We start from the raw sequence: 25,476 nt of genomic DNA on the forward strand, positions 1-25,476 counted from the left end.
CCTGACCCCTTCCAGCCAAGAGTCACTGGAGGTGTCAAAGGATATCGAGCAGACATCACCTCTCCTGCTTATCATAGTTAGTGATTATCAGCCTCTGCCTGCATTGGCCTAGATGCTTGTATATGTGTGATAAAAGGGATTAATCTTTGCATCACCCAAATGAATGACATTTAAACGTTTCATATTTTTACTTTTCAAAAACCTGTCAATATTGACATATAAAGGAGAATTTACCGTATGAATGATTTTCTTTTACTGTAAAGGTAGTTTGTAGACGTGCATATTTTTCAAACTGAAACGGAATTATTTTTAGCACAAACACTAATAGACCGCTTCCTAAATGCCCCTCTGTCCCATTTGAAGTCTGTTTAGATAATGATCATGAGGAGGACCCACCAGGGCAAGCAAACACATTTTTTCTACCCTAAATGGTGAAGCTTGCATCAAAGTTTGCATCAATGTAGTGGGGGCAAAATAAATACATTTACATACATGTACATACTCACAGGTTCACACACCATGTGTTTTATTCTCTCACAATTCGCCCACATGCACACATGGTCCAGAACTTGATGTGAAAATTAAATGTGTATTAGTGAAGGAACCAATGACATTGCTAAGAAAGCATGTGTGTTTGTATTTTCTTGCCAGAGCATAGGGAGGTTGATCCAGTAACCACCCTGTTAAACACTGTACTATTGTAGGGTTTTCCATCCTCCACCATCCAAACAGGAGCTACCTTATAGCCTCCTTGTCCTCAGTCACTGACTGCCCCATTCTGGCTAAAGGAAGTGACTTTGAAGCCCACTTTCCCTGACTCTCTGATCCACCCTTAATGAATGAAGAGGCTGTTAAAGTTGCAAGACAGACACGTTACTTGTGTGTTTGTAGGCACACACACACACATTCTTTGACCAAATCTAATCATGTGCTTCTGTCTTTCACACATTCTTTGAGATAGACAAAACAAATTAGCACACACAGACCAATTGGTGCAATGATGTACTTTCTTCAGAGCTGAGTTAGAGGGAACAAACATGAAATCTAAGAATATACAGGCTTTTTTTTTAAAGCTTTGAGTGAAAGAAAACTTTGTCCAGGTTGAACTTTTTGTTGTAAATGTGATATGACTCATCAAGGCACCTAGTTTGATGTGACAGTTTGGCTTGGGAAAACATTTAGCGGAAACAAAACTCAGCTGTTGGGTTTCGGCCTTGTTACTACAGTTTGCTAGAGAGTTCTTTGACTGATAGCTTGGCTGAAGTGTGATAGTTTTGCAAGATAGTTTGATGGCTGGGGACTACCACGGGCTTGGTGGTATGTTTAAGTTGTTGATTTGTAGCCATGATTCCCACATGTCATTTGCATGGTAAACCTCAGAAATTGTACCATAATAGCCACAAAAGGTTTCCCTCCCTCACAAAGTTCACCAATGCCTTGTTTTCCAGTTATTCCAGTTTCTTTTGTTGACATTCCTCTAATATTCATGTGGTGGATGTGGAGAGGTTGAATTGTAAACCTCTGTCAAGTCCAGATGACATAGGCTGGGCTTCAGTGGAAAAGGGTGGAAACTGCTGTGGGTGTGGTTGAATCAGTTGTAACTACTTACCATATCTACAGACTATACTCTGGCACTGTTTAATTTTAGCATTCAGGGTAAAAATTAATTCTGTAAGGTAGGTGTCTTTCAGCTTCCCCAATCAAGAATGGCCCCAGCGTATCACTTGCATGATTTTTTTTTTTTTTGTCTGAGCTTTTATCAAATTACATTACTAGTGCAATAATCATTCTGAAAAAGAAAATTCTAAATACACAATCAATTTTTAAAGAGAGGAATAATCTCAATGTCTCATTCTCAAGTACTCCTTTTTGGAGTTTGCTGAAGAAGAATGAATGTGATATTTTGTGCTCACTCCCATCAATGCATATTCATGCCCACATCCAGCAACATGTATTCATTTTTTGCACACATTCACCCATGCAGAGAGCTAATCTCCAAGAATAATTATTGTACCTATTAATTCATTTTTTTTCAATCTCTGACAGAAGTTCTTTAACATTACATCATTCCTGTGGTCTACTAATGTTGTGTTTGAGCATTAACATAATCAAATCAGTTTATAAAAACACCAGCAGAGAGTTATTTCCAAAGAGACTCTCCCAAGTTTTAAGAGGACTAGGTTCTTTTTGTAAATGTATGTGTTCTCTGTGTGTGTGTTTGCACACACATGTAAGAGAAGAGAAGTACAGACATTACTATAGCATTCTTTTGTACACAGGAAAGTGCTTTTGTTTGTCTGACATGTTCTTTGTAGTGGTCGCCTTCTGCTAGAGGCAGCCTTTTTCATTGTTTGGAACGGGGAGTCAGCACATATTATACAAGTCAGATTTTGCATTGAGAGTACGAGAGACACAGAGAGCGAGAGAGAGAGCTGAAGTTAGACTTTTATACCTCGCTCCCTTAGTCAGTTACTCTAGCAGTGTTGAAGCATCAATAAGCTTTTCATGAATTAAGTAATGTACTGTGGTTGTCTTTTCAGCAATGCGGTAGTGGTGCTACACACAATTCCTTTTGCTGACTCCGATTTTTTATGAGTCACTCACTAAATTGAATCGAGTACTTGATTCACTCCAGTCGGGCGTCACAGTGTGCATGCGCAAAAAAAAAAAAAAACTCACACGTAGACTCCATAGATGTATGTAAAGGTATGTCCCATAGATACACACTACGCAAACACCGCATTGAGCTAATTGGCCTGTTGCAGCGATACGTTTGGATGTGGCAGCAGATCTGCCCCTTAAACAAATGCAAGGAAATCTACCAAACTTAATAAAGCATCTTTCTACAAAGTTTTTGGAGGCTTGTTTCACCGTAGGAAGCCACACTGTTACGCCACAAATTAAACAAATTATTTGTTAGTTGGTAAAATGATGTTATAAGGGCCAAATACTATCAAAAGTATTTTTTCAGCCTTACCTGTGAAAGATAACCCCATGAGATCTTGTTTGGACTGTAAACCGGTTGGCACAGTTCCATGCACAATATGAATTAGGCGACTTCCCCTGTCTCTTTTGCCACATCCAATATGGTGGTGACGTTGACGAATGATTCAGCGTTCTATGCGGCGTCTATGTCACCTGAGAAACTTGCACATACAGTATATAACAAGGAAATGCTGTTAGACTAACATTCAATGCCATGTTAGCTGGTTTCCTTTTCTATTTTTTATCGCGGCAGCAGGGGTAAGTAGTAAGTTTACTGCGACTTAAAGACGAATACCCACGTGCCCCAGTTCAGTAAAAACTTGAGAGTTTTGGAATCAATTCTCAACCATCTCTACACTGCAGCTTGCATTAACAGCATCAGGATTTATGTTTGCAATTACATTTAATCTCACAGTTGACCTATCTTTTACGGAGCAATAAAGAGATGTGTTAATACTGGGGGTAGTGTGCAGCCGACACCATGTTGCTGCTTAAGGCTGCAATGGTTGTTTGATGACTGTGCATGATATAGCAGGGTGTGTTTGGATTAGGTCATAAAACCAAATGAACCATAAAAACGAACACATCCAAAAGGCAGTTCAAGCAAACAAAGTCAAGAGAAAATCTTCTCACAATTCAACACAACACACTTTCAAACAAGACTGTCTTGCTGAACAAGACTGCTTGTTTACAAATACTGCTGATATCACAGTTCCTAACAATGGGATCGGCTTGGTCCTACTTATGCTCTGTGAGTCACTTATCTTTCAGTCTGATATCTGCTGATTTTGGTGCATGCTTGTGACTGACAAGGTCAGAACCTTTTTGCAAATGTGCTGCAAACAATCTTTCAGGACTTCATTGCATTAAAAGCTCAAATTGTTACCGTTTCAAACTTAAACAACTTCACATAATATTTGCCAAATATCATTTTCATTTGTACAAATTGTTTTTTTGGGGGTGCAGTAATTCCTTGATGAGAAGGGTAGCCTCTGGTTCATCCTATTTTAATTCAATTTAGTGGGAGAGCAGCCACCTCAGCAGGTACACTATTAGTAAATGTAATTTAGAGATGTAGGTAATCCATACTCCACATAGCATATTTAAGATTATACAGACTCATATACTCACTTTGTTGGGGGTGGCGTGGCTGGGATAACAACCTCTCCAGTCCAGGGGTCCATATGAGAAGGAAATCTCACATGAGACTGACCCATTTCAGTATATCCATGCAAAATAGTATTATATAGAATTATTTTGGCTCATTCCACTACAATGAATTGTACATCTCAGCTCTTGAGAGCCAGTCATTTCCCACCACTGGCTCACAGTATTTAATGTTGAGGCTTTTAGCAAGTATTCCAAATAAATCCCCAACTAAAGCTCCTTCTTATAATTAATAACTTGTTTGCAAGTTGTTTTGTAAAAACAGGAACAAATTCAAAATCCCATGTATTTCCTGTTGTATGGTGCTGGACTTCTGTTGGGGTCTGTCGTTTGATGGACCATCCCAATCATCAAACCGTTGTTTGTATTTACTGTTTACTGTCACATGAGCTGTGAAAAGTTGTTCATGATCTACTTATTTAATTAGTGTCTGATCACCACTCTAAATTCATTGCAATGTTATGTCAATGGTTTTAATTGCCATTATATTAAAGGGATGATCATGTGAAGTCACTAGCATTTGTTTTACTTGCGGACACCATATGCCATTTGCTTACTTTATTTTCCTGACCACAACTCACTCACTGTTTTTATTTGGACTCATTACTATGGATTACATGTTGCAAGTTTACACATTTACTCGGTAAATACCCCCACCAACAGTTCTACAGAGGCAATGCTGAGACTTGTTTGCAATCCTCACGAACATTATGTGTCCGTTATAAATTCCTTTCTCCCTGTTTTTCACTCTCGTAGGTGTCTTGTCCCTCCCGGCCCATTTCAGTCCCTATACAGAGAATCAGCAGACTTCTGTGGACTGCAGGGAGGATGCCTATGCCCAGCTGGAGCTCAGGACGCTGGAACAGTCCCTGCTGGCTACCTGTGTGGGCAGCATCTCTGAACTCAGTAAGTCATGTACACTTCAGCGCATCAAGTCTCAGTGAAGCTAAATATAATAGTGTTGCAAAACAGCTGACAATATCTGACATGCTATTTCATATCTCAAATAGTGAAGTTGATAAAGGGTCAGAAAGGAGGCGAATCTTTCATCTAACAGAAAGAGAATGTTGTGAGAATGTTTTTTTTTTCTGTCGTTGTACTGCATTTTGATTGAAATGCAAAGCAAAATGTTGCACTGATGGACCAGCTACTGTGTTTTTATAATAGAGCGCCAAACGCGACTCCATTTTTTGCAACTTAGTACTTCATTTCCAATAAATTTACATGGTAGTGTCATGAATCCTGATGCCATTACATGTTTTTTGTATAAATAAGCAGGGGGGCATGATGGTATTGTATGACTTGATTGCCATTTGTCTCACCTGACCACCAAGACATACCTGTCAACCCCTCCCTCCCATTTTATTCTTTCCTGGAGCCCTCCTGTTTCAATAGGTTCCCCTATTTTTCCTGTATATTAACTTCAAAGGAAAAAAAGTAGAAATTTGCTAAAAAATGTGGCGTAAAGACCAGAATTATTTTTTTCTTATTTTCCAAAGAAATGCCCTGATTTTCAAGTGCAAATGTTGACAGGTATGCACCATTCATATATGCTGCTAGTATACTCAAGTTCCCATGTCAACCCGTGTGTTCTGTCAGTCAGGTTGTGCCTATAGTGCTCTCCTTTAACCTCATCTATGTCTTTGTTAAAGTATATGTCATAACATACTATATATTTACTCTACTTCACATGACAGTGATGGAAAGCTGGGCTCAGTCATTCAAATATCTATTTAAAAGGTCATTAAAAGGTGAGGCAGCGAAGGATGATGGAAAAGTAGAAGAGAATTATGGACATGGTGGATAAATCAGGTTCTGGTCTGAGTAAGGGATGGAAAGATTGTTGTGACAGGGTAAGAGAAATAGGTTTGGTGTGAGTGCATATCGGTTTCCTCTTTCCAAACGAGCAAACACTTTGCCATTTGTTCCTTGAACACAAGACCACGTTCATACACCGCCATCGTTAGCTGGTCATTAAGAAAGTGAATGCACGCTCTCTAACACAGACACACTCTTTCTCCCACTTGCTCAGTGGACTCTTTGTGCCACATTGCTCTAGTGGTATGAATCTGAGCTGGTTTGGGCAGGGCTGGCATGCTTCACACTCTTTCGCGCCTACAAACACAAACAGACACACACAGGCAATGTGTTTACTGATATCCATGCACACAACCAAAATACAGAGGGGTTGGCACTCTGATGTGAGGCCAAGGAGACCATACAGGAGTGTCTGTACTTGGCTGCTCAGTCCTGTTGGATCTTTACTGTGGACTTGGCCAGACACATGAACACACAGCATACTTGAACAGGATGGATATTGGACGGCACGATACTAAATATTTTAGCAAAATATGCAAAACTGCTGGAAATACAGATTTGCAGCTAGACTGGCTTTGAAAAGTTCCCTTTGGACACGCTTGAATATTTTATTTGCAGGTCAGTAGTGGTCCTCAACCCAACTATGGTGCACTTGTGCGTTATGCTACTGCAAAAGTGCGCAGTATTTTTGTTAATGGGTTTTTAAGTAAATAAACTTCCAATCTCAGACAAATAGCTGTAATTAACAATATTTTGCAAACCGTATTAAAAAAAACAACAACAATTACAAAAACATTCTTACATTGAGCCCTAAAAGGTAATATTATAAGCAATCTTAGAGATGTAGTGTTTCATTTTGGTGTTTCACTCCTGACAGCTAGTTTAGGCCTCAGGGCACAATATGGGTTGTAAAACCAGGGAAAGACTCCATCTTAGGCAAGAATTCCTAGGAGACCTCCTGGGTGGACTGCTGTTAGCGGTTAACACAAAGGAGGCCCTTCAGCTTTAAGTGGGGTCTGTTTAAGGAGAGCCAACCCTATCTAACCCAAACTCTTTAATGCGCACATGCACACACACACACTGGCCAAACCCCCAAGCCTCAACCCCTGCACTGCCCCAGTCATGCTAATCCGGTTAGAAATTAACCCTGCGGTAATCATACTAAATGAGTGCTATATGATACCAAGTTCAACTTGGCCTGTTTCACTCTCCCTTGTTCTTTCGACCCACAACACCCCCTCCTCTACACACACACACACACCCTTCCTGTGATGACTGATAGTCCATTCATTGCTCTTTACATTTGGGACAAATATGGTCATGCAAATGCTCTCCTAATGGCCTACAATTCCCCTTTTGAATAATAAGGTTCAGTGACTTTCTGTTTAGTTTGTTCTGCACACCCAGACACTAAACGGGTCCAAATGTACACAGTGTTTTTATTGCGCTATGAACTCATTAAAACACCATAGTTGTTATGGTTATATAGTTGTACTGTAGTGTTAATATTTTTTTAATCAACAGTGATACTTACGGTGTGCGCCCCAGAAAGTGTACACATTGATATACTTTTATACTTTTACGCATTTATTGAACACACAACGAATAGACTGAGTGCAATGATTGGACTGCATCATGAAGAATTGGATGAATGCTTTATTGGTACTGTTGATACACTATCTGTCAAGGTATTAACTCCTTCAGTAGTTAAAGATAAATGATGATTTAGCATTGGCATCTGGCTGTGTTTACTGATAATGACACCGCTGATGACAGATAGCACTGAAGACATGCAGGGAGAGTAATAAGTGCCGGAGTGTTAAATGTAAGTGGTTTAGGAAAAGGGGAATTCCGGTTAGATTGGAAACCCGCAGAGTTTACATTAAGCGCTGAGATCTCTTGTTATTTGTTTTTAAGAGCCCCCTGCCATGTGTGAGGGGTCTGACTACAAGCCCAGTGTAGATACTTTTCTGAGCAAGTGAACCATTTGATGTCAACATGTCCAATTTGTATTTTTTGCAGGTGACCTGGTGTCCCGTGCCATGCACCACATGCAGCGCCTGAGCTTGGTGCGTCCAGGGTTGAGTCCAGCCCGCCATGCACGCCCCCAGCAGCCTGTGTCCTGGTCACCTGACGCCCTCCACACCCTCTATTACTTCCTGCGCTGCCCGCAAATGGAGTCCATGGAGAATCCCAACTTAGATCCCCCACGCATGGCACTAAGCAAAGAGAGGTGAGAGTCATGCATGATCACATGAGAGGTTAAGGTTCTTTACAAACTTGTGTGAGAGACCTAGTGAATGTAGGATCACATTTTGACTGTTTCGGAGCCAATAAGAAGCTTCATGAGCATTTTTTCTTTCTTAATTTTCGCATAATTGCTATTTGTAAATATAAATATAGAAATATTTTGACCGCTACCATGAGTTACAATAAATGTCACTGGCAAAACCCAAACCAAACATACGCCAAACAGGTTGTACTGCACCTCACCTTTTCTCAACGTTGATCTTATGCTCTCGTGTGAAATGCACACATCAAAAAGTGTTCTGTGGGCAAATTACAGGTAAGCAAAAGCTTCCAGGTGTTAATGTTGATGTGACAGCAGAGGGAACTACACCTTAGAGGGAGAGTTAGGCCAAAGACTTCTGGTTTGAAGGATTTTAGAGGGGCCCTAATAGCATATAATTCTGTTCGGAGCGCCTCAGATCTTATTTGGACTGTGAAGTAACCATGATGTTTACTGTCCTGTGTGTTTTTTTTTTCCATTTGAAGAAAACACCTGGTACCATTTTCCTGTTAAAACTGAAACAATGTGTTTAATGCCACATTATGTGCAGTAAGTTAAAATAACTTTATTACTGATAATTGAGTGTGTGTTGGAAAATTAAATACACATGCACGTGTCCAGTATATCTATGACACACTTTCAGGGTAACTAAAAAAATGGACAAATGGAGTACTATCTAAGATTAAATACATGGTTTTGATAGCTATGCCATTAAATAATTTGATTAAATTAGCCTAAGAACACCAGCCAGCTCCCATACACACATTTAATGATGACTGAACGTAGTGCAGGTGAAAGGGTTCCTCATTAGTATCAAAGGTAATATAGTAGCAAATAAACACCCGTCCTTTACTGTTACTTTTACTGGCAGCTTCTAACAAGTGTTCAGGTGTTTTTAATGTTGGGTGTATATCAGCAAGAGGAAGTGATTGTACTCTGTGACATCTGCTATATTCAGATTACACATTTTAGTACCTGTGAAGGTCCAGGCCCAGGTGAGGGGAGGGGGCAGTGCAAGACTGGTTGTGATTACAATCCTAGCGCCTGGTAATGATACAGACTTCTCCCCTTCAGTGGGCCTCACCATTGCTCTTGTTGAAGTCAGCGGTCGCCGTTATGGAATCTTTGGTGGAAACCCCCAAACCACCAAATCTGTGTGGGCCACACCATCAAGTATTAGTAGGCCTTCTGAGCGGACTAATTGCAGTAGCTTCAAAGCAATGGTAGATACTTTTACTGGAATGCCGATGATTTTCTGTGTGTGTTCATATCTTTTGTTGCCACATGCTACCAGGTCACGCTTCTATCAGGAACTAGAAAGTACAATTCACTCAGAAACGGCTCTGTAATTCTTCAGCATGCACTTGCTCAGCAGCAACACCAAACACAGGGAATAAATTAATTTAGGACGAAAATGATCAATTACATCATAGATTGAAAGCCATACCCGGATACCATGCAAAAATGTCCTGATATGGGAAGCAATACAGATTGATGACCTCACCTGTGCTAAATAAGACACCCATCGTCTGTGATTTAACTGAATCCATTTAGAAATGGTGATGTTATTATATCACAATTTAGCATTTTCTGGTTTACAATACCATTAGTCTGGATTCTCCTCTCCTCTCTGAAAGCAATTCTCCTCTACACATACCACCACACACACTTTTTGTTTTCCTGCCGTTGATTCAAGAGATCACTAATGGGTAGATGCGGTGCAGCGATAGGAGATAATTGATGGAGGACACTTCTCGCCAATGTTACATCAGATACTCTTACACGCCTTTTATGGAGTCTTTACTAGAGTAATCAGACTCTAGATCAGTAGGTACCTTGACCAAGGTCTGTCCCCTTAGCTTCGGAGTGCTGTGGACATGCATGTGTACAGTGGTGCCTCCTGTGGAGAAAAATATCTGGACGTTTCCAACAACTTGAAGAGAATTAGTAGACTGTCAAAGTCAGGTCATGGTGAAGAAAGCGCCGTGACTCAGAGCTAATATTTCTGCGTGTGACTATGTATAAACAAGTGTGTGAAAGTTTGTCTTTACAAGTCTGTGTGTGTCTATCCTGCTGTTTCAGATCTCTCAGCTAGTCATAAGTACTATCTGGTTTCAGTGCTAACAGACGTGCAGGCTTTGATGTTGTAACGACTTCGACAGAGCTGAGGTTTGTGTTTCAGGCTGAGAGGCATAACCCAGACATAGAGTTAGATGGGACGTGTAAAGAGGTGTCCCAATACTATATACCAGAAGAAGGTGGAGGTGGAGATTATTACAAATTGTTTTGTGCAGCAGCCTATGAGGAGGAGATGTATAGACTTCATTATGAAGTCAACAGTAGTATTCGGACAACGTTCGTTGGCCCTGCATTAGTTGCAGCGTTGTGTGTCTATGTTTTCAACAAGGAAGTAAATTACAAGGCCTGGTCGTCCATTAAGCAAGAATGAAGAACATTAGCTGCTTTGATGCCCTGTGGCCACCAGGAAGACAGACACTTTTGCGCAAATGCACAGGCGACCAATGCGTGTTGAGAGGAGGATACCATTAAGAGGTTTGGCATCGATTCCCAAGCTGTCTGCTCTTCATCCACTCCTGAGAAACACGGCTTTCTTATCACTCTACACCACTGGCACTATAACCAAAATGACCACCCACCCCCTTTTCTTAATTTAGACATACTACACCTGCCACCTCGCCATTTCCCCAGCACTCAAACCCTCCCTGCAGGCACCCATCAACCCCATCAAGCATCCATCTTGTTGTGATCCTGCCTCTTGTCTGCTTGTTTGACTTCCCAGCCTGGGTGAACTTTAAATAGCTAAATGGGAGACATTTAAGGCTTTAAATGCACCATGATGTGTGCATGCTGGGACACTTCAGCAAGTTTATTTTGCAGACATCTTGTACTTGTATCAGTGTTTGATGAAAATGAGACATTTGGCCAAATAACTGCACTTTACATTGCATAGTATGAGCAGACATCATGAATGAGGTTGCTTGCACAGGAGGATATGTTCCATAGGAAACCGCAGGTAGTGACGTAAAGTCATCGCAGAGAAGAACAAACGGCACCACAAAGGTCTCAGTGCTTATGAATAGTAAGACCTCACATGTGCGATGCAGCATTCATGCTTGAATTCATTCCATGCATTGGACCTCTTCACATCTCCCCTCAAGAATAGTGAAGCTGCCCATCAAAGCAGGGGTAGGGCATCTTGTGAGTCACGATAACACTGTTCAAACAATGATTAACATCCTACCTAACTGCTTAGCACAAGCATAACAAACATTAACAATAAGACTCACCATGTCGGCCATTGTTCAAATACACTTCATGAGAACACGCTAGATACAAGATAACAAGACCAGGTAGGGTAAAATGAGGTTAGCTATTAGGAGAAGTGCTGTGAGGTATAATGAGGACTAAAACAACGGATGGAGGTGATTTGTCAATCACAGTCTGCATGGGCGCATTCCATAGCACACTTTCCCATTGATGTTTATTCTTGTACTTCTCTGAGATGAAAGCTACTTTCTTCTACCAACACCTTCTTTAGATCCAATTTGTCGGCCACTTCTACTTTTAGCATTTTAGTTCTTTTTTTAGTTGTAGTTGATTCTCTTTTCCTTGTCCTTCCGCACCGACATCATTTTTTAAGCATGTTTCTGTAGATGCTGGGTTGGAAGTACTTCCAGATACGTTCAATGTACATAGAACTACAGTACTGTACAGTAAGGCGTCTGCATTTACGGTAACTCAAAAATGGCAATGTGACGTGACTGTGAGTATGTGTATGGGAGAGAATAAAAGCTGTAATAAGTGAGTCACGGTTTAGGGGAACAGCTGCCAGAGACACACACGTCATGTTTGATGACAGTTTATGAGCTTCCTCTAAATGTGACTGAATCATGACATGTCAGCAAATCCTCCCTGAGCACTACGTCTTACAGAGAGACATGATACAACTGGTTCAAGTAGTAGCAGAGTCAAATGTATCACACTTCACAAGCACTGACATGGAATTGTTCATCCTTTACCTTCACAGGCCGTTCCTGTTGCTGCCGCCTCTGATGGAGTGGATCAGAGTGGCCTTAGTTCACGCTGAGCATCGCAAGAGTCTGCTGGTGGACACTGATGATGTCAGACAGACTGCCAGGCTGCTCCTTCCTGGACTGGACTGTGAACCCAGACAGCTTAAGTACGTGTGAGCACACATGCTGTATACCCAGCCTGTGGAATGTCTGCGTTGCATCTGGTCATATGAGGTTACACGACAATGCCCTACTTATCAAAACATTCACAAATAACATCAGAACCGATCTGAATGGGACAAATTAAAGCAAAACAATATCTTCAGAGGAAACAAAGACGCTTATACATATTTTATTTTAGATTGCTCACAGTGCATTCGGTGCATTCCAAGCTGCTCAGCTGAAAGTTTGTGTTGTTGCTTTGTTGTGTCCTCATCAGGCCCGAGTGCTGCTTCAGCTCCTTCAAGCGCTTGGATTCCAAGGCAGCCACAGACAAGTTCCATCTAGATCTGGGCTTCCGAATGCTCAACTGCGGCCGCACGGACCTCATCGGTCAAGCTATCAATCTGCTGGGGCCTGATGGCGTCAACAGCATGGACGACCAGGTGCTGGCCATCGCATTTTCTTTGTTTTCATAAGTCTGCTGGTGTGCTGATAGCAGCCTGACACTAATATACAGGACAAGCAAAGACATTTTCATTATCTATTTGCTTTTTTTTTTGTGTCTCCGTCTCTCAGGGGATGACCCCTCTGATGTATGCCTGCGCTGCTGGAGATGAGGCCCTCGTACAGATGCTGATTGACGCTGGCGCCAACCTTGATGTGGCGGTAAATATTCTTCAATAATTCCAGCTTCTACCCGAAAAGCACTTTAATTAAAAATCTTTACTAGCATGTCTGAAAGCCCAAGAAGCTTTTTTCCAATTGTTTGTGTCCTGGATGACAGGTTCCCCCGTGCTCTCAGAAGCACCCCTCTGTGCATCCTGACAGTCGACACTGGGCGGCGCTCACCTTCGCTGTACTGCACGGACACATCTCAGTGGTGCAGGTGGGACACACACACACACACACACACACACACACACATACTTTCTTTTGAATGGAGACTACAGTCCCCAGTAAAGTGTACACACAGAGCTGTAAGCCTTTTAGAAGTGGATTGACAAATGTCAGGTCAGAGGTCAGGCCATAAATGAGCTGCCGGATGTCAAGCATTGTTTAATGGAACAGATGTGTCTTTGCAGCTACTGTTGGATGCTGGGGCCAACGTGGAGGGAGCTGCAGTCCGTAATGGACAGGAGAGCACGGCCGACACCCCGCTGCAGCTGGCCTCAGCAGCAGGTGGCCACACACACACACACACACACAGGCACACACACACACACACACACACACACACATATATATATACATGCACAGCATAAGGCACAGCTGCTAATAGAGACTGCTCTCTGTTCTTATCAGTGTTGTGCTAACCAAATGACTATTTAGACTATTTAGAAGTGACAACTTAGAGATGACCAAATGAGAGCTGGTGTAGTTTGTGCATGCAAACAAGCAACAGTTTATCACATCAATCACCCATACAGTGGTGCACCATCACAGAGGGGAAGGACACAATTGAGTTGTGAATGTCAAATTGGACGGACAAAGTGAGAGGCTGAATGGAGGCTTAGCGAGAAAGAGGAGTGTTGCCTGCGGCTGTTTACAAGCTTCAGGGCAACATTCCTGTGTGGGATCATCTAAGAGGCACACAGAGCTGCAGGAGAAGGCACGCATGCTCTGCATAACCATGCTGACAGCGTGTGAAGAGTCCATCATTACAGTGAAAAAGCGGGAAATGTGAAATTTTAGCCACTAATAAAAGGCTACTTTTATACAGGGTGTATCCAAAAAAAAGTAGACTCTCCAAAAAGTAGCCATTAAAGTTACATTTGAACAGCTTTCATACAGCTCTTCTTTCTACTAGCAGTTCAATATTTTGGATGAGTGGTCAAAAGCAGTAACAAAAGAGGCAAGAAAACATTCTTCTTTTACATTTTAATGTTAAAGGAAACAAAAGTTTTGGATGTAATGACACAAATGTAGCTTTTATCTGTTGTTTTGTGGACGTGACTGACGTGACTTTGCATTGTGTCCAGGCAACTATGAGATGGTGACCTTGTTGCTGGCAAGAGGTGCCGACCCATTATCGAAGGCGTGCGGTGGAAACGCTCTGACGTCGTCCCTTTATGAAGACATGAACTGCTTCAGCCATGCTGCAGCACATGGCCACAGGTACTTCTAGCCTCCCTCTGACTAGAGATGCTCAATATTGACTTTCTGACCGATATCCAGTATTGTCCAGCACTAATGCTGTGTAATGAACACGTTATGCTTCTTCTACTGGATGTATTTCACAAATAAACGCTGTGCACAATACGACAACAGGCAATGCAAGTTATAGGAAAAGTGCAAAAACACTCCTGTGACTCCGAGTGATTCTTCCTGAGGAGTGATATTAGATTAGAAGTACTGAAAGAAGACACCTTACTCCCCCCCCCGCATAACCAGCACGCCACGGTCAGTCCTTCGTAGTAGTCAGCGCTACTATTTAGGTGGAGTTGCATTTCTCGTGCAAAGAGCAAAACACTTTACAGTCATTGCAAACTGCATATTTTAAAAATCCGAAGGTAACACTTGTAAATAATTCCACTCCCCGGACATACTGAGCTTGTTGCTCTGTGGAGTACATCATCAAATCACGAGCCGATCATTATCAGCAGAAAAAGCAATACCGATATGATCCGATATCTCATTTTTATGCGGCTGATAATATCAATATCCCTAATGAAGACTTCGTTTTTTGCATTAAGGTGCAAAGTTGCTAATTTAGTTTTACGATCCTTGTGCCTGTGAGCACCGGCTGCTGATGTAAACATCTCCACCTGCTGTCTCTCGAGTACGTGTGAACACAATACAGACTCAACACGTCACATTCCACAATGGGAGGAGGCCCAAGGGTCACAGTCTTGGATGGATGTGGTGCAACACGAGCGCCTATAAATCTCTCCACACCTTCTCCCGCAAGTTCTCTCCTCTCTTTGCCTCGGCCATCCTCGTCCGTAATGCTCTTCCTCTCCTTATCACGCCAGGAACGTGCTGAGAAAGCTCCTGACTCAGCCCCAGAAAGTCAAAGAGGACGTCCTGTCTCTGGAGGAGATACTCGCTGAGGGGGTGGAGGGGGAGGACGCTGGCATCTGCCCTTTCCTCCCTCTTCCCCCCCTCGCCAATCCCTCCCCTGAGGGGGGCTTAGCCAGGCTGTGCAAGGCCAGGATGAAGGCTCTGCAGGAGGCCAGCTACTACAGTGCCGAGCACGGCTACCTGGACGTCACCATGGAGCTACGAGCGCTAGGTAGGTAACAAAAACTGCCTACATCATGCGTCCATGCCGTCCATCTGACCGCTTCTCTCCAGGCGTTCCGTGGAAGCTGCATGTGTGGCTTGAGTCCCTGCGGTGTGCTCAGCAGCAGTCCAGAGTTGGGGTCACGTTGTCCCTCCTCAGAGAGTTCACCAGCATCAGAGAAGAAGATTACTGTGAGGAGCTGGTCACCATGGGCCTGCCGCTCATGTTCAACATCCTTCGCACCACCAAGGTAGGCAACGCAGGCTGGATTCTTCTTTTCATCAAGCTACAACACGGAAACACAAAAATAGGATCATCAGCGTTCATCTTCATCTTCACATTCTTCTTTCAGAACGATGCCATCGTACAACAGGTGTGCAGCATTTTTAGTCACTGCTTTGGCCCAGCTCCTCTTCCTGCTGTCCCTGAGGTGAAGGCAGCACTCTCAGCACAGTTGGGTAAGAACGCTACTCTTCTTCTACTCTCAACAGACACAACACTGATGATCACTTATGATTCATGTGTTTGTTACTGGATATGCGCTGAATTCATTTCTATAGCGCCAGAGCGAAGTTATCTGAAGGTACTTTCCAAGGTAGCAGCTTTTAAGTGTGATTGTTACCCTGCAGACCCTCACTTCCTGAATAACCAGGAGATGTCAGATGTGACTTTCCTGGTAGAAGGCAAACCCTTTTACGGCCACAGGGTCCTGCTGATCACAGCCTCTGACAGGTGAGTGCACTCAGGTTCTCATGCGCAGTCCTTCACGTCATTTTCCTGACACGTTCTCACTGAGATGCTTTTCTCTCCCTCCAGATTCAAATGTCTGCTTGCATCCTCTGGTTCTGATAAAAGTGCCACCAAGCAGATTGAGATCAGTGACGTCAAGTACAATGTTTTCCAGGTGACCTTTCTGCTTGTTCATTTCCGTCCAATGACATCCAACGTAGCATTAAAACACAACCAGATGTGCCCTGTACGCTGACTACATGTGACTTTTGACGTTTGTGCAGATGATGATGTCATACCTGTACTGTGGAGGAACAGAGTCGCTTAAAACCAAAGTGCCTGATTTGTTGGAGGTGAGAGTTAATTCATCTACCAAATAGTAATTAAATTGTCCTGCACTATTTTACAACAAAATGTGTTTTTCTTATATTAAAGCCTATAAATTGTGTGCATGCCTTTTGTACAGTATATATATATTCTGCATCCACAAGGATAAGACTACTTATTAGTCACATTTGTATGTATTAACAGCGCCATTTTAACTGAAAATTTAAATCAAGCTAAAAGATGGCACGCGTCTGAAATCTATGTACCTAACACTGGTTTCTTTAAAAGCAGAATACAGTATTTGAAGCAGACGTGAAATGTGTTATGAGCAATGAGGAGTTGCGTTCAAAGACACCACGTCATTTAAGTTGGGTGCACGTTTTGAGTGAATTTTCTGGGATTTCCGAGCACACTTAAATGCAGCAAATTGTAGTTCCGCATTAAGAGCTACAAAGTGAGTGGTAAGAATATCCACTTATTTTCTTTGCATTTCTGTTCATGTAGACCACAAATACACACGTAATAAAGACGTTGTTGTGATGATCGGAGTGTCCGTGAATGCATCTCGCTGTCTGTCTAGTGACAATCAGAAAGTGTCGGTGCAATGACGAATGGACTAGAGATGTGTTTGTTGGAGATACTGTACATTGCGCTGCAGTTGACGTGTTTCAGGTCAGAATAAAGTTATAAAAGAGTGTCAGACTTTGGGGAGCTACACTGTGCCAGCTTCTGTCATCACAACAGAGAGCCGAGGCTTGCCATGACGCCTATGCGTTAATTACGCTATAAACATTTAACGTAATGAATGAAATAAATGAGTTACCGTCGTTAACGTGCTATTTTTGACAGCCATAGTATTTATTTCTTTAGACATTAAATAGACATGTATCTGTTTACTATGCCTAACAGTGATATCACGGACATTTATCTGCCTACTGTGGAATAACAGTGATATCATAGACAGTATCAAGTCTGCTATGCAATGTCATGACCCAGTCAGATAATTTGTTTAGTCTGCTAATGTGTTGCGTTTTTAAATATTGGCCTCCAAAAGCACAACGTCCTTTTCAGAATCCATTACTGATATTCTCCATGTCAGTTTGTTGTACAGTACAGTTTTAAATGACTACTTTGGTTTTATCTTTCAGCTGCTGTCAGCTGCTTGTGTGTTCCAGCTGGGGGCGCTGCAAAGACATTGTGAACTCATCTGCTCTCAGCTCATCAACCTGGATAATGCAGTCAGCATCTACAAGACAGCCAAGGTAACACAAACACACACAGGGACACAGCTGTGCAGTGCTGTGTGAACATCTTGCCGCCTCCGTAGCGGACATGTCACCACGTGAAGTTAAAAAAGATCTGTTTCTTTTCCCAGGCCCACGGTTCAGTGGAGCTGAGCTCATTCTGTGAAGGCTACTTCCTGCAGCAGATGCCTACTCTGATGGAGAGGGAGACCTTCAGGAGTCTGCTGTTGGGGTACCGACCAGGCAACAACTCCACATCCACACTGGCCCTCAACCAGGGAGAATCACTCCTGGAGGAGCTTGAAGTTACCCTGGCTCGGCGTCTCCGCTCGCTCTACGTCACCTCCAGAGTCTGAGGACGGTGGGGAAGAGTGTGTTGTACGCCAACATTTGGACTTGTGGCTAACAAGCTAGTTTATGATGAAGATGGGACAGCGTTTCCCCAAGGCTCAGGAAGCCTTTGTGTAGAATGATGGCAAAAACACAAGCGGAGTTGTGAGCCGCTGCTGCCCTCTAGTGGGCAAACAATAAATGCTTTGTAATGATGGAGGGAATCAGCGGTTCTCTGACTGATGCATCCACGGCCATGCTGGACTTGTGGCCTTGATCCATTTCAATTACAAAGAGTGCAGAATAAAAGGAGGGTTTCTTTTCTGTTCCCCCCCCCCCAAAAAAAGGAAGACGACCAACAAAAGCCTTACTGGAGAATGGGAAGGACTTTTGCTATTTAATGAGACAAGATTTGAGAGTATTTAACAGGGTCTTTCCCTTTTTATTTCGTTTTTATATAAATCCCATCTAATTGTTTTTGGTATCCATGGTAGACTTTTAACAGTCACTTAAGCTTAGGTATACTCATGTTACAGCAAAAGAATGATCACATGGGGAGTGTGAGTGTGTGTGTGTTGACTATTCCAATAAATATACACTTGGTAAACACCAAATGAACAAATCTTACCTTTTACACATTTCGGTCGAGTAACAGCGACCATCCAGGCACACAGAAGAAAAAGCAAGACACGGCAACTGAATGAGTTTATTTGTTTCAGCACTGAGGATGCTCACAGTAGTTATGTTAAACGGGGATTATTACATCGGCCTGTTTAGTTCCTGCTCTGACTCTCTGAATCACTGAGCTGCTTGCTTTGCCATTTGTACAAAACAAAAGGAGCGTGAACATGATGCTATTGCTTCGTCTTTCCAAGTATTGATATCCTCTCCCTGCGCCTTCCCGTCACACGTCGTCAGAACACTGAGCGGCACAGGGCAAAAGAGGCATTGCTTTCAAAAGGTTGTGCGTGAGATCAGGGGACCAGCGGGCGCAAGGGAAGATTTGAAAATAAAAAGGAGCAAAAAGTACAACAGAAAAGCTCGTTTAGTGGCAGCTGAGAGAACATTAACACCAAAGCCATGCAAAGAAAAGCTGGTGTTTGACATGCACACAGCAATACAAGCTAACGTATAGGGCGGGAATCCCCAGCATGGTAAAGACGACAATCAACCCCATGTTGTGTTTTTCTTTGTTTTGCTTTTTTAAATGGTCTATATACAAAGAGAAGGTCTGTGGATCAACGATGTCCTTCTCAGGCCTGGCCTATGCAAACAATATGAAACAGACAAACAGCAATAAAAGAGCATTCCCTCTCTCCAAAAAGAGGCTAAGTCTACATTCTTAAATCACTGGTTTTGTTTTTTTGTTGTTTTTTTTTTAAAATAGAAGTTATCTTTCCCCGCATCGTTAAGGTCAAGGAAAAGATGAGTCATTCAGCTAAAGTCTGCCCAAAAGAAAAATGTGTTCTTCTTGTACTGACGCCCCATTTACAAACACACGTGGGTAATAATAGTAATAATAATAATAATCATAATAAATAACATTCAACTGAGCTAACAGCTTTGTTCATATAAATAGTCAAGTTATAATAAATTAGGAAATGACACAGTGAGATGAACTACAAAAATAAGCACAACTGCGTTGATGACATTGTTTCGTTGCTTTGTTCTTCTACTGCTGGTAAGTGAGAGGTATCGATGGACAAATCAATGATTTGGATTGATCAAAAATACACACATGACTTTCCTAGACGGTATCTAAACATTGTGTCACAACTAGACAATTCTTTGACTTTGTACATAAGAAACCATAGCAGTCTGTACAACAGAATAATAGATCATTCATTATACCCCCGCCCCCCCACCCCCCAAATATTGTCACATCAGCACAATGTTAGGACACCCCTCCCCACCCCCGCTCTCAAATCACAGTTCGAGTTCATTTGCAGCAGTAGTGGTTTTTGGGATCAAGTCAGTATTTCACTTCTCAAAGAAAGCACATTAAAAAGAAAAAAGTACAATCCAGCAAATGTCCGCATTCTCCTCCTCCTCCTCTCTTCTACACGTCTCCTGCTTCTTCGTGATGATGTGAAGACATCCCACACTTTAGTGTGCATACACCGCGTGAGCTGGTTTATGTGTATGCTTCGTCTTTTCGCAAAAATTCTCCAAATTCAAGAAAGCTCCTTGAGGCAAGTGTACGGGAGGGGTGGGTGGGGGGGGGGGGGGTCGTGGGGGAACACCAAAGTTATTTTTATCTACTTCTACTGTAAGGGTGAAAGATGACGGTGGAAGTCTGTTTCCATGGTAACCCAAACCTCTAAAAAGCGTGGTCTCTCTCACGGTCGGCGGCCTTCAGGGGGAGTGTGTGTAGCAGGGTGGGCCAAGGGAGGAGGGACAGAGCAGGGATGGAACTTAATAGGTTTTCTGGATAATTCCTAGTGTGAGAAACGAGGCAGGTTAGCACACAGTTGAGCAGAAAGACAAGGCGGAGATGACAGGAGGGAAGGATGAAGATGCGAGCTACAATATGACTTAGGTTTCTCCGCGTGTGCGGACAGAAGCCGTCTCAGTCTAAAGAATGGTCTTGTAGCGACAACTTGACTCTGTCTCTGGACACAAGGGGACATTTGCTGGTATTGTTTTCCTGCTCCTGCCTCCGGACGTGCACGGGCGAGGGTGAGGGGCAGTGCTTGGACGTGGGCACCTGTCCGTTCTTCTCGTCTGAAAAGAGTTGTTTAATTACGTCAAACAAGTTACTCAAGGGGCTGCCTAGAGGTACGCGGGAGGGAAGAAGAAGAAGAAAAAAGGGAGAAAGAGAGAAGAAAACGAATGAACAGTGGGGTCCACAAGGTAGACAGAGCAAGCAGAGGACGATGATGAAACAATAGGGATGGGCCTGAAAATACACTCGTCAATGGATTATTTATTGGTCATGTTTGTATTAATGAGGCTATGTTGTGCACATATGATAGTACATTTAGTCTCCACTGAACCTAACATGAATGTTTTTGGGATGTGAGGAGGAGATGAGAACATGCAAACTCCACACAGAGATGTTCCAACACAGATTTGAACCCGGCTCTCCTGTGAGGCAGACATGCTAACCACAACGCCACTGTGCTGACACGTCAAGGAGAAATGAAGGCAGAATAGAGTGGACTATTTGGGAGCCTCCGGCAGAGGGGCGTGTCCTGCAACATCGGAGCAGGCAGTAGGTGGAAATATACAATTTTGGAGGGTTATCACACCCCTGTACCTAACCAAGGCAGACAGCACCTTTCATTTAATACAGTTAAATGTCACCTCCCGAGTGGTGCGTGCACACACAGCTTTGACTTTTTAATGGTCCATTTCGAGGCTTTGCAGTAGCTTCACGTGAAACATGAGCAGTGTCTGTGGATAAAGTCATCAGCTGGCCAGGTGAAGTCAGTCAGTCAGTCAGTCAGTCAAGCAATGAAGGAGTTTCAGACATCGCAAGCTTCACTCTTCTTTTCAAAGAGCATCCTTGAGAGCATCCTTGATACATTTTAACACAAGAACACCTAAATGAATTCCAAGTGGCTTTAGATGGGGGATATATTTTAGTCAAACAAGGACAGCAGTTCCTCGGATTTCTATTTCAACAACACACCATCAGGAGGGTAAAGCCACGGTCTAATGGCAAAAAAGACACAAGTAATTATACTGCTGCATCCGTGTGCTAGTGTAACTAACACTATTTAAATAAGTGCTCAATAAATTAGCTTGACAAGTACACCCTCCCGCACCCGACATAAACTACCAGGAGTTCATCAAGCGAAATGCCTACCTAAGTGTTATATTACTGTGGAAGCGTTTATTTCACGACCCGCATCGTCCGTGTACGTCCGTGTATCGTTCAACCATTCATTTTTCACAACAAAACCAAAACTCCAAAAAACAAAATAATGACTCATTTTTTTCAGTTTCGGTTTTCCAGACCCAAAAGGAAAAAACGGGCAGCGAATTGTTTCTCCGATTTCTGACTTTGTGCACAATTGAAAAATGGACAAAACGGATAACGGGCGATTTTCCAATTTTCCAACGTCAATATGATGCGCGCCGTGTGACCCATACAGTTGGACCTTAAAGGGCGGGGTTCACTAACATGAATAAAGCACAGCGACTTACTTCGCTGAGGAAGAACAATCTCATATTATTTCTATGTAGCATTCTGATGTAGCCTTACGCACGTGAATTAAGACTAAAACAGTAATATCTACTTTAAATCAAAGAACAAAATCAATTATCAGTTTTTATGAGACGTTTGGGGGCCCCTGGACATCTCAGCAAATCGCCTGTGTTTACCTAATGGTAAGTTCGCCCCTGAAAGGCTTATTACCCCACATGCAAGCTTTCTTTATTCACAGCTCATTGCAACAACTGCGGCCTCCAGGGTCCGGGGTAAACAACACTTTCTGTATCCGGTAAATGACAGTCTTCAAAATAAAAGCACGCCAGCACAATGTAACTCCGCTAGACCACTGCTGTGTCCCTGTGGCTTTGGAGGCTAACATGTCTTTGGAGCCCTATAGTCCAAATGATTTTTCTATGCCTAGAATGATTTTAGACATGGCAAAACGAGACCCGTCATCTGCAGAAATCTCCCGCAGAGACGCTCTTCTGTTGTTTCCGACAACATACTGAACAACGGCACCACCTACAGGCCAGTCCTGCTTTGGATTTTTTTCCCCATCTGATCACTGGTGATGTTATACAAATCGAACTGTTTTTAAATGTAGTAATTGAGTTTTGACTCCAAAAAAAGGATTAAAAAAATCCCATCCATGAAAAGAAGATTGTCACAAGGACCCGTGTGGTACAGTTAGTCACATTGTGTGTTCCACGTGTGTTATTTTGGCTGCACATGACTAAAGCAGGCATATGTTACGATGGCGTCCTGTTGAACTCCTGTTTGTTTTCTCGCAAATAAAAAAAGCAATGCTTTGATGAAAGATCTGTCCGTTTGCAAGGTCGCAGATGCTAAATCTCAAATATGCGGGGATCCACTGGATACTTATTTACTGTCCCTTTTTAAAATGGGACTACTTGGAAACATTTGTTTCAAAATCCAAACAAATTAGAAGTCCACCCGCATCCTGCAACAGATTGTGTTCCACCTTCGAGGCTGCGCTGTACTTGAACATTGACTCTACCGCCCACGCCCTCTTTTGTCCTCTCAAGTGTCCTCCAGGTATGCCCACTACGGAGATTAAGGACATAATGACAAAGATTGATGAGGCCTTTTGAAAAGATGGTATGCAAATATCCCCCCGCACCCCACCACCACCTAATTACAGTCGTTATCTCATTTGAAAGGCCCTGTGGTCAGCGAGCACTAAAAAAGTCTCTCAATGGCTTTTGACAGTCTTAAAGGAAAACTGCACTTTTTGGGGGGCAAATTTGCCCATCGTTCACAATCCTTATGTGAAACATGAACACACACGTCTTTCCCTGTTCAGCAGCTAGCAGCTAACAATACACGTAATGGGACACAACTATTCCGCCTCTAAAAACATCTCCCAAAATGCCAACAATGTTCCGTTTACATAACGTGACCTGCATGTTAACCAAGCTACAGCGACATTGTTATTGTAGGAGCTGACACTGAAGAACTACTTGTGTGGGGTAGTGACACAGTAGTGACGTGCAATACCACTGACTTGTTTTCCGATTCGATAAGGACTGAAATTCAGGCTTGTATCAGCGATACCAATCCGATATCAATACTTTGTGCAAATATACCTAACAGGTCGGGGACATTTTAAACAATAGTGTATTTCAATTCATAGCATAGCTCATAAAATAAACAATATAAGGGGCTACCCACGCGGAAACGTTTTCAGGTCAAAATGGTAAAGCATTTTATCGTTTCAGCCTTTGATACGCACGGAAACGGCGTTCTGGGTGACCTGAAACGGTATTGTTTGAAAACAGCCCCCAGAGAGGGAAAATCTGAAAACATTGTTGTTTCCGCGTAGACAAGCAACACGCTTCTTTCCGAAAACAATGACTTCACCGACCCGTCACCGTCACATGGCCAGAAGTGAGCTTTGACGACAGGCCAACATAATATCTGAATATTCCGACTGGCATGACTCACCCCGGTCAACATTCTCCTGATATTTTGTCGTCAAGTCTGGACGAGCCTTGGAAAGCAGAAGACAACGGACTTATGCGCATGCGTTCTTTCTTCTTCTATAGTTTGGTGTGTCATGCGGCTCCGTCTGTTCACAGCGCCACACGTAGGTGCGCCTTACATCATTTTCACCCAGTGATTGGTTCCTGTCTGGATGCAACTATTACTCCGACAGTGTGGACGCACAGTCTTTTCAACCTGCCAAAAAAACCAAGCCAAGGAACATTTCCGTGTGGACTGAGCCTAAAACATCAGAGGAATTTCAAACTGCATATCATTTAGACAAGGTCTCAGTATCGATATCTTGATTTGAGAATTGATTTTAGAGCCTGAAGCGATCGATGGTTCAGTATCGATCCGCACATCACTCGTACCGAGAGTAACGTAAGCTAATGGAGTTGCCCCATCGTATATGAGTTTGAATTGAATTTACCGGCTCAACGGGGAGCACAAGTCGCGTGCTTGAAAGATACGGCTTACCCATCAACTGGCATCCGAGTGAGAGCGGACCATTGTGACGACTTCGTTATGGTTTCATTTTGTCATTGAGACGTTTAGCAGTAATGCTACATGCTAACGCTATGAGAATGGCTTAGTGTTTCACTATAGGTGGATCTGCCGAGCACCCAGCAACGTTATTCTCTGCCTGGGGTGGGGGGAGTAAAAGTAAATAGTAGTCGTCGGCGGCTCTCACAAAGCCTGCCATGATTAGTGACAGCAAACGCTCTCTCTTTGCTTGCGTTCGTTGCTACGGGCTTTGTGAAATCAATGTACCCAGGAGAGAAGCTCCAGTAATGCTTAAAACGACCAAAATACTGTAAGTACTACATGGCATGATGAATGTACCTGCTACTACATGGTCACAGAATGTATATGACATGATAAAACGCCGTTTTTGAAGGTGTTTTAAGAGAGGGCTCTGTAGGCGGGCAAACTGAATGCTAGCCTGCTAGCCTCGTGCTAGCAGTTTTTCTCTATTTAGAACACACAGAAAAGAGATAAACGTG

General features: G+C 42.8%; 2 protein-coding genes across 11 annotated transcripts in view; one reads left to right on the forward strand and one right to left on the reverse strand.

Moving 5' to 3' along the window:
* abtb2b (ankyrin repeat and BTB (POZ) domain containing 2b) overlaps positions 1 to 19,590 on the forward strand; it is a 40,099-nt gene extending 20,509 nt beyond the window's left edge. Inside the window, exons 2-17 of one of the 2 annotated variants that reach the window (XM_054777180.1) lie at positions 4,909 to 5,058; positions 7,993 to 8,203; positions 12,309 to 12,461; positions 12,734 to 12,899; positions 13,033 to 13,122; positions 13,241 to 13,342; positions 13,539 to 13,635; positions 14,436 to 14,571; positions 15,429 to 15,688; positions 15,751 to 15,929; positions 16,032 to 16,137; positions 16,309 to 16,411; positions 16,496 to 16,583; positions 16,693 to 16,761; positions 17,884 to 17,997; positions 18,111 to 19,588. In XM_054777180.1, coding sequence (XP_054633155.1) covers positions 4,909 to 5,058; positions 7,993 to 8,203; positions 12,309 to 12,461; positions 12,734 to 12,899; positions 13,033 to 13,122; positions 13,241 to 13,342; positions 13,539 to 13,635; positions 14,436 to 14,571; positions 15,429 to 15,688; positions 15,751 to 15,929; positions 16,032 to 16,137; positions 16,309 to 16,411; positions 16,496 to 16,583; positions 16,693 to 16,761; positions 17,884 to 17,997; positions 18,111 to 18,335 — 2,249 coding nt within the window. In that variant the 3' untranslated portion in view covers positions 18,336 to 19,588. Of the gene's footprint in view, positions 1 to 4,908; positions 5,059 to 7,992; positions 8,204 to 12,308; positions 12,462 to 12,733; positions 12,900 to 13,032; positions 13,123 to 13,240; positions 13,343 to 13,538; positions 13,636 to 14,435; positions 14,572 to 15,428; positions 15,689 to 15,750; positions 16,138 to 16,308; positions 16,412 to 16,495; positions 16,584 to 16,692; positions 16,762 to 17,883; positions 17,998 to 18,110 lie in introns of both variants that reach the window. The other variant, XM_054777179.1, reaches the window with a different exon arrangement.
* brsk2a (BR serine/threonine kinase 2a) overlaps positions 19,002 to 25,476 on the reverse strand; it is a 196,071-nt gene continuing 189,596 nt past the window's right edge. For 5 of the 9 annotated variants that reach the window (XM_054777189.1, XM_054777183.1, XM_054777187.1 and 2 more), the window contains one exon: positions 19,002 to 21,081. In XM_054777189.1, the coding sequence (XP_054633164.1) occupies positions 20,879 to 21,081 (203 nt within the window). In that variant the 3' untranslated portion in view covers positions 19,002 to 20,878. The remainder of the gene's footprint in view (positions 21,082 to 25,476) is intronic. The other 4 variants (XM_054777190.1, XM_054777188.1, XM_054777182.1 and 1 more) reach the window with 2 other exon arrangements.

Source organism: Dunckerocampus dactyliophorus, chromosome 5, assembly GCF_027744805.1.
Source record: "Dunckerocampus dactyliophorus isolate RoL2022-P2 chromosome 5, RoL_Ddac_1.1, whole genome shotgun sequence".
Classification (NCBI taxonomy): Eukaryota; Metazoa; Chordata; class Actinopteri; order Syngnathiformes; family Syngnathidae; genus Dunckerocampus; species Dunckerocampus dactyliophorus.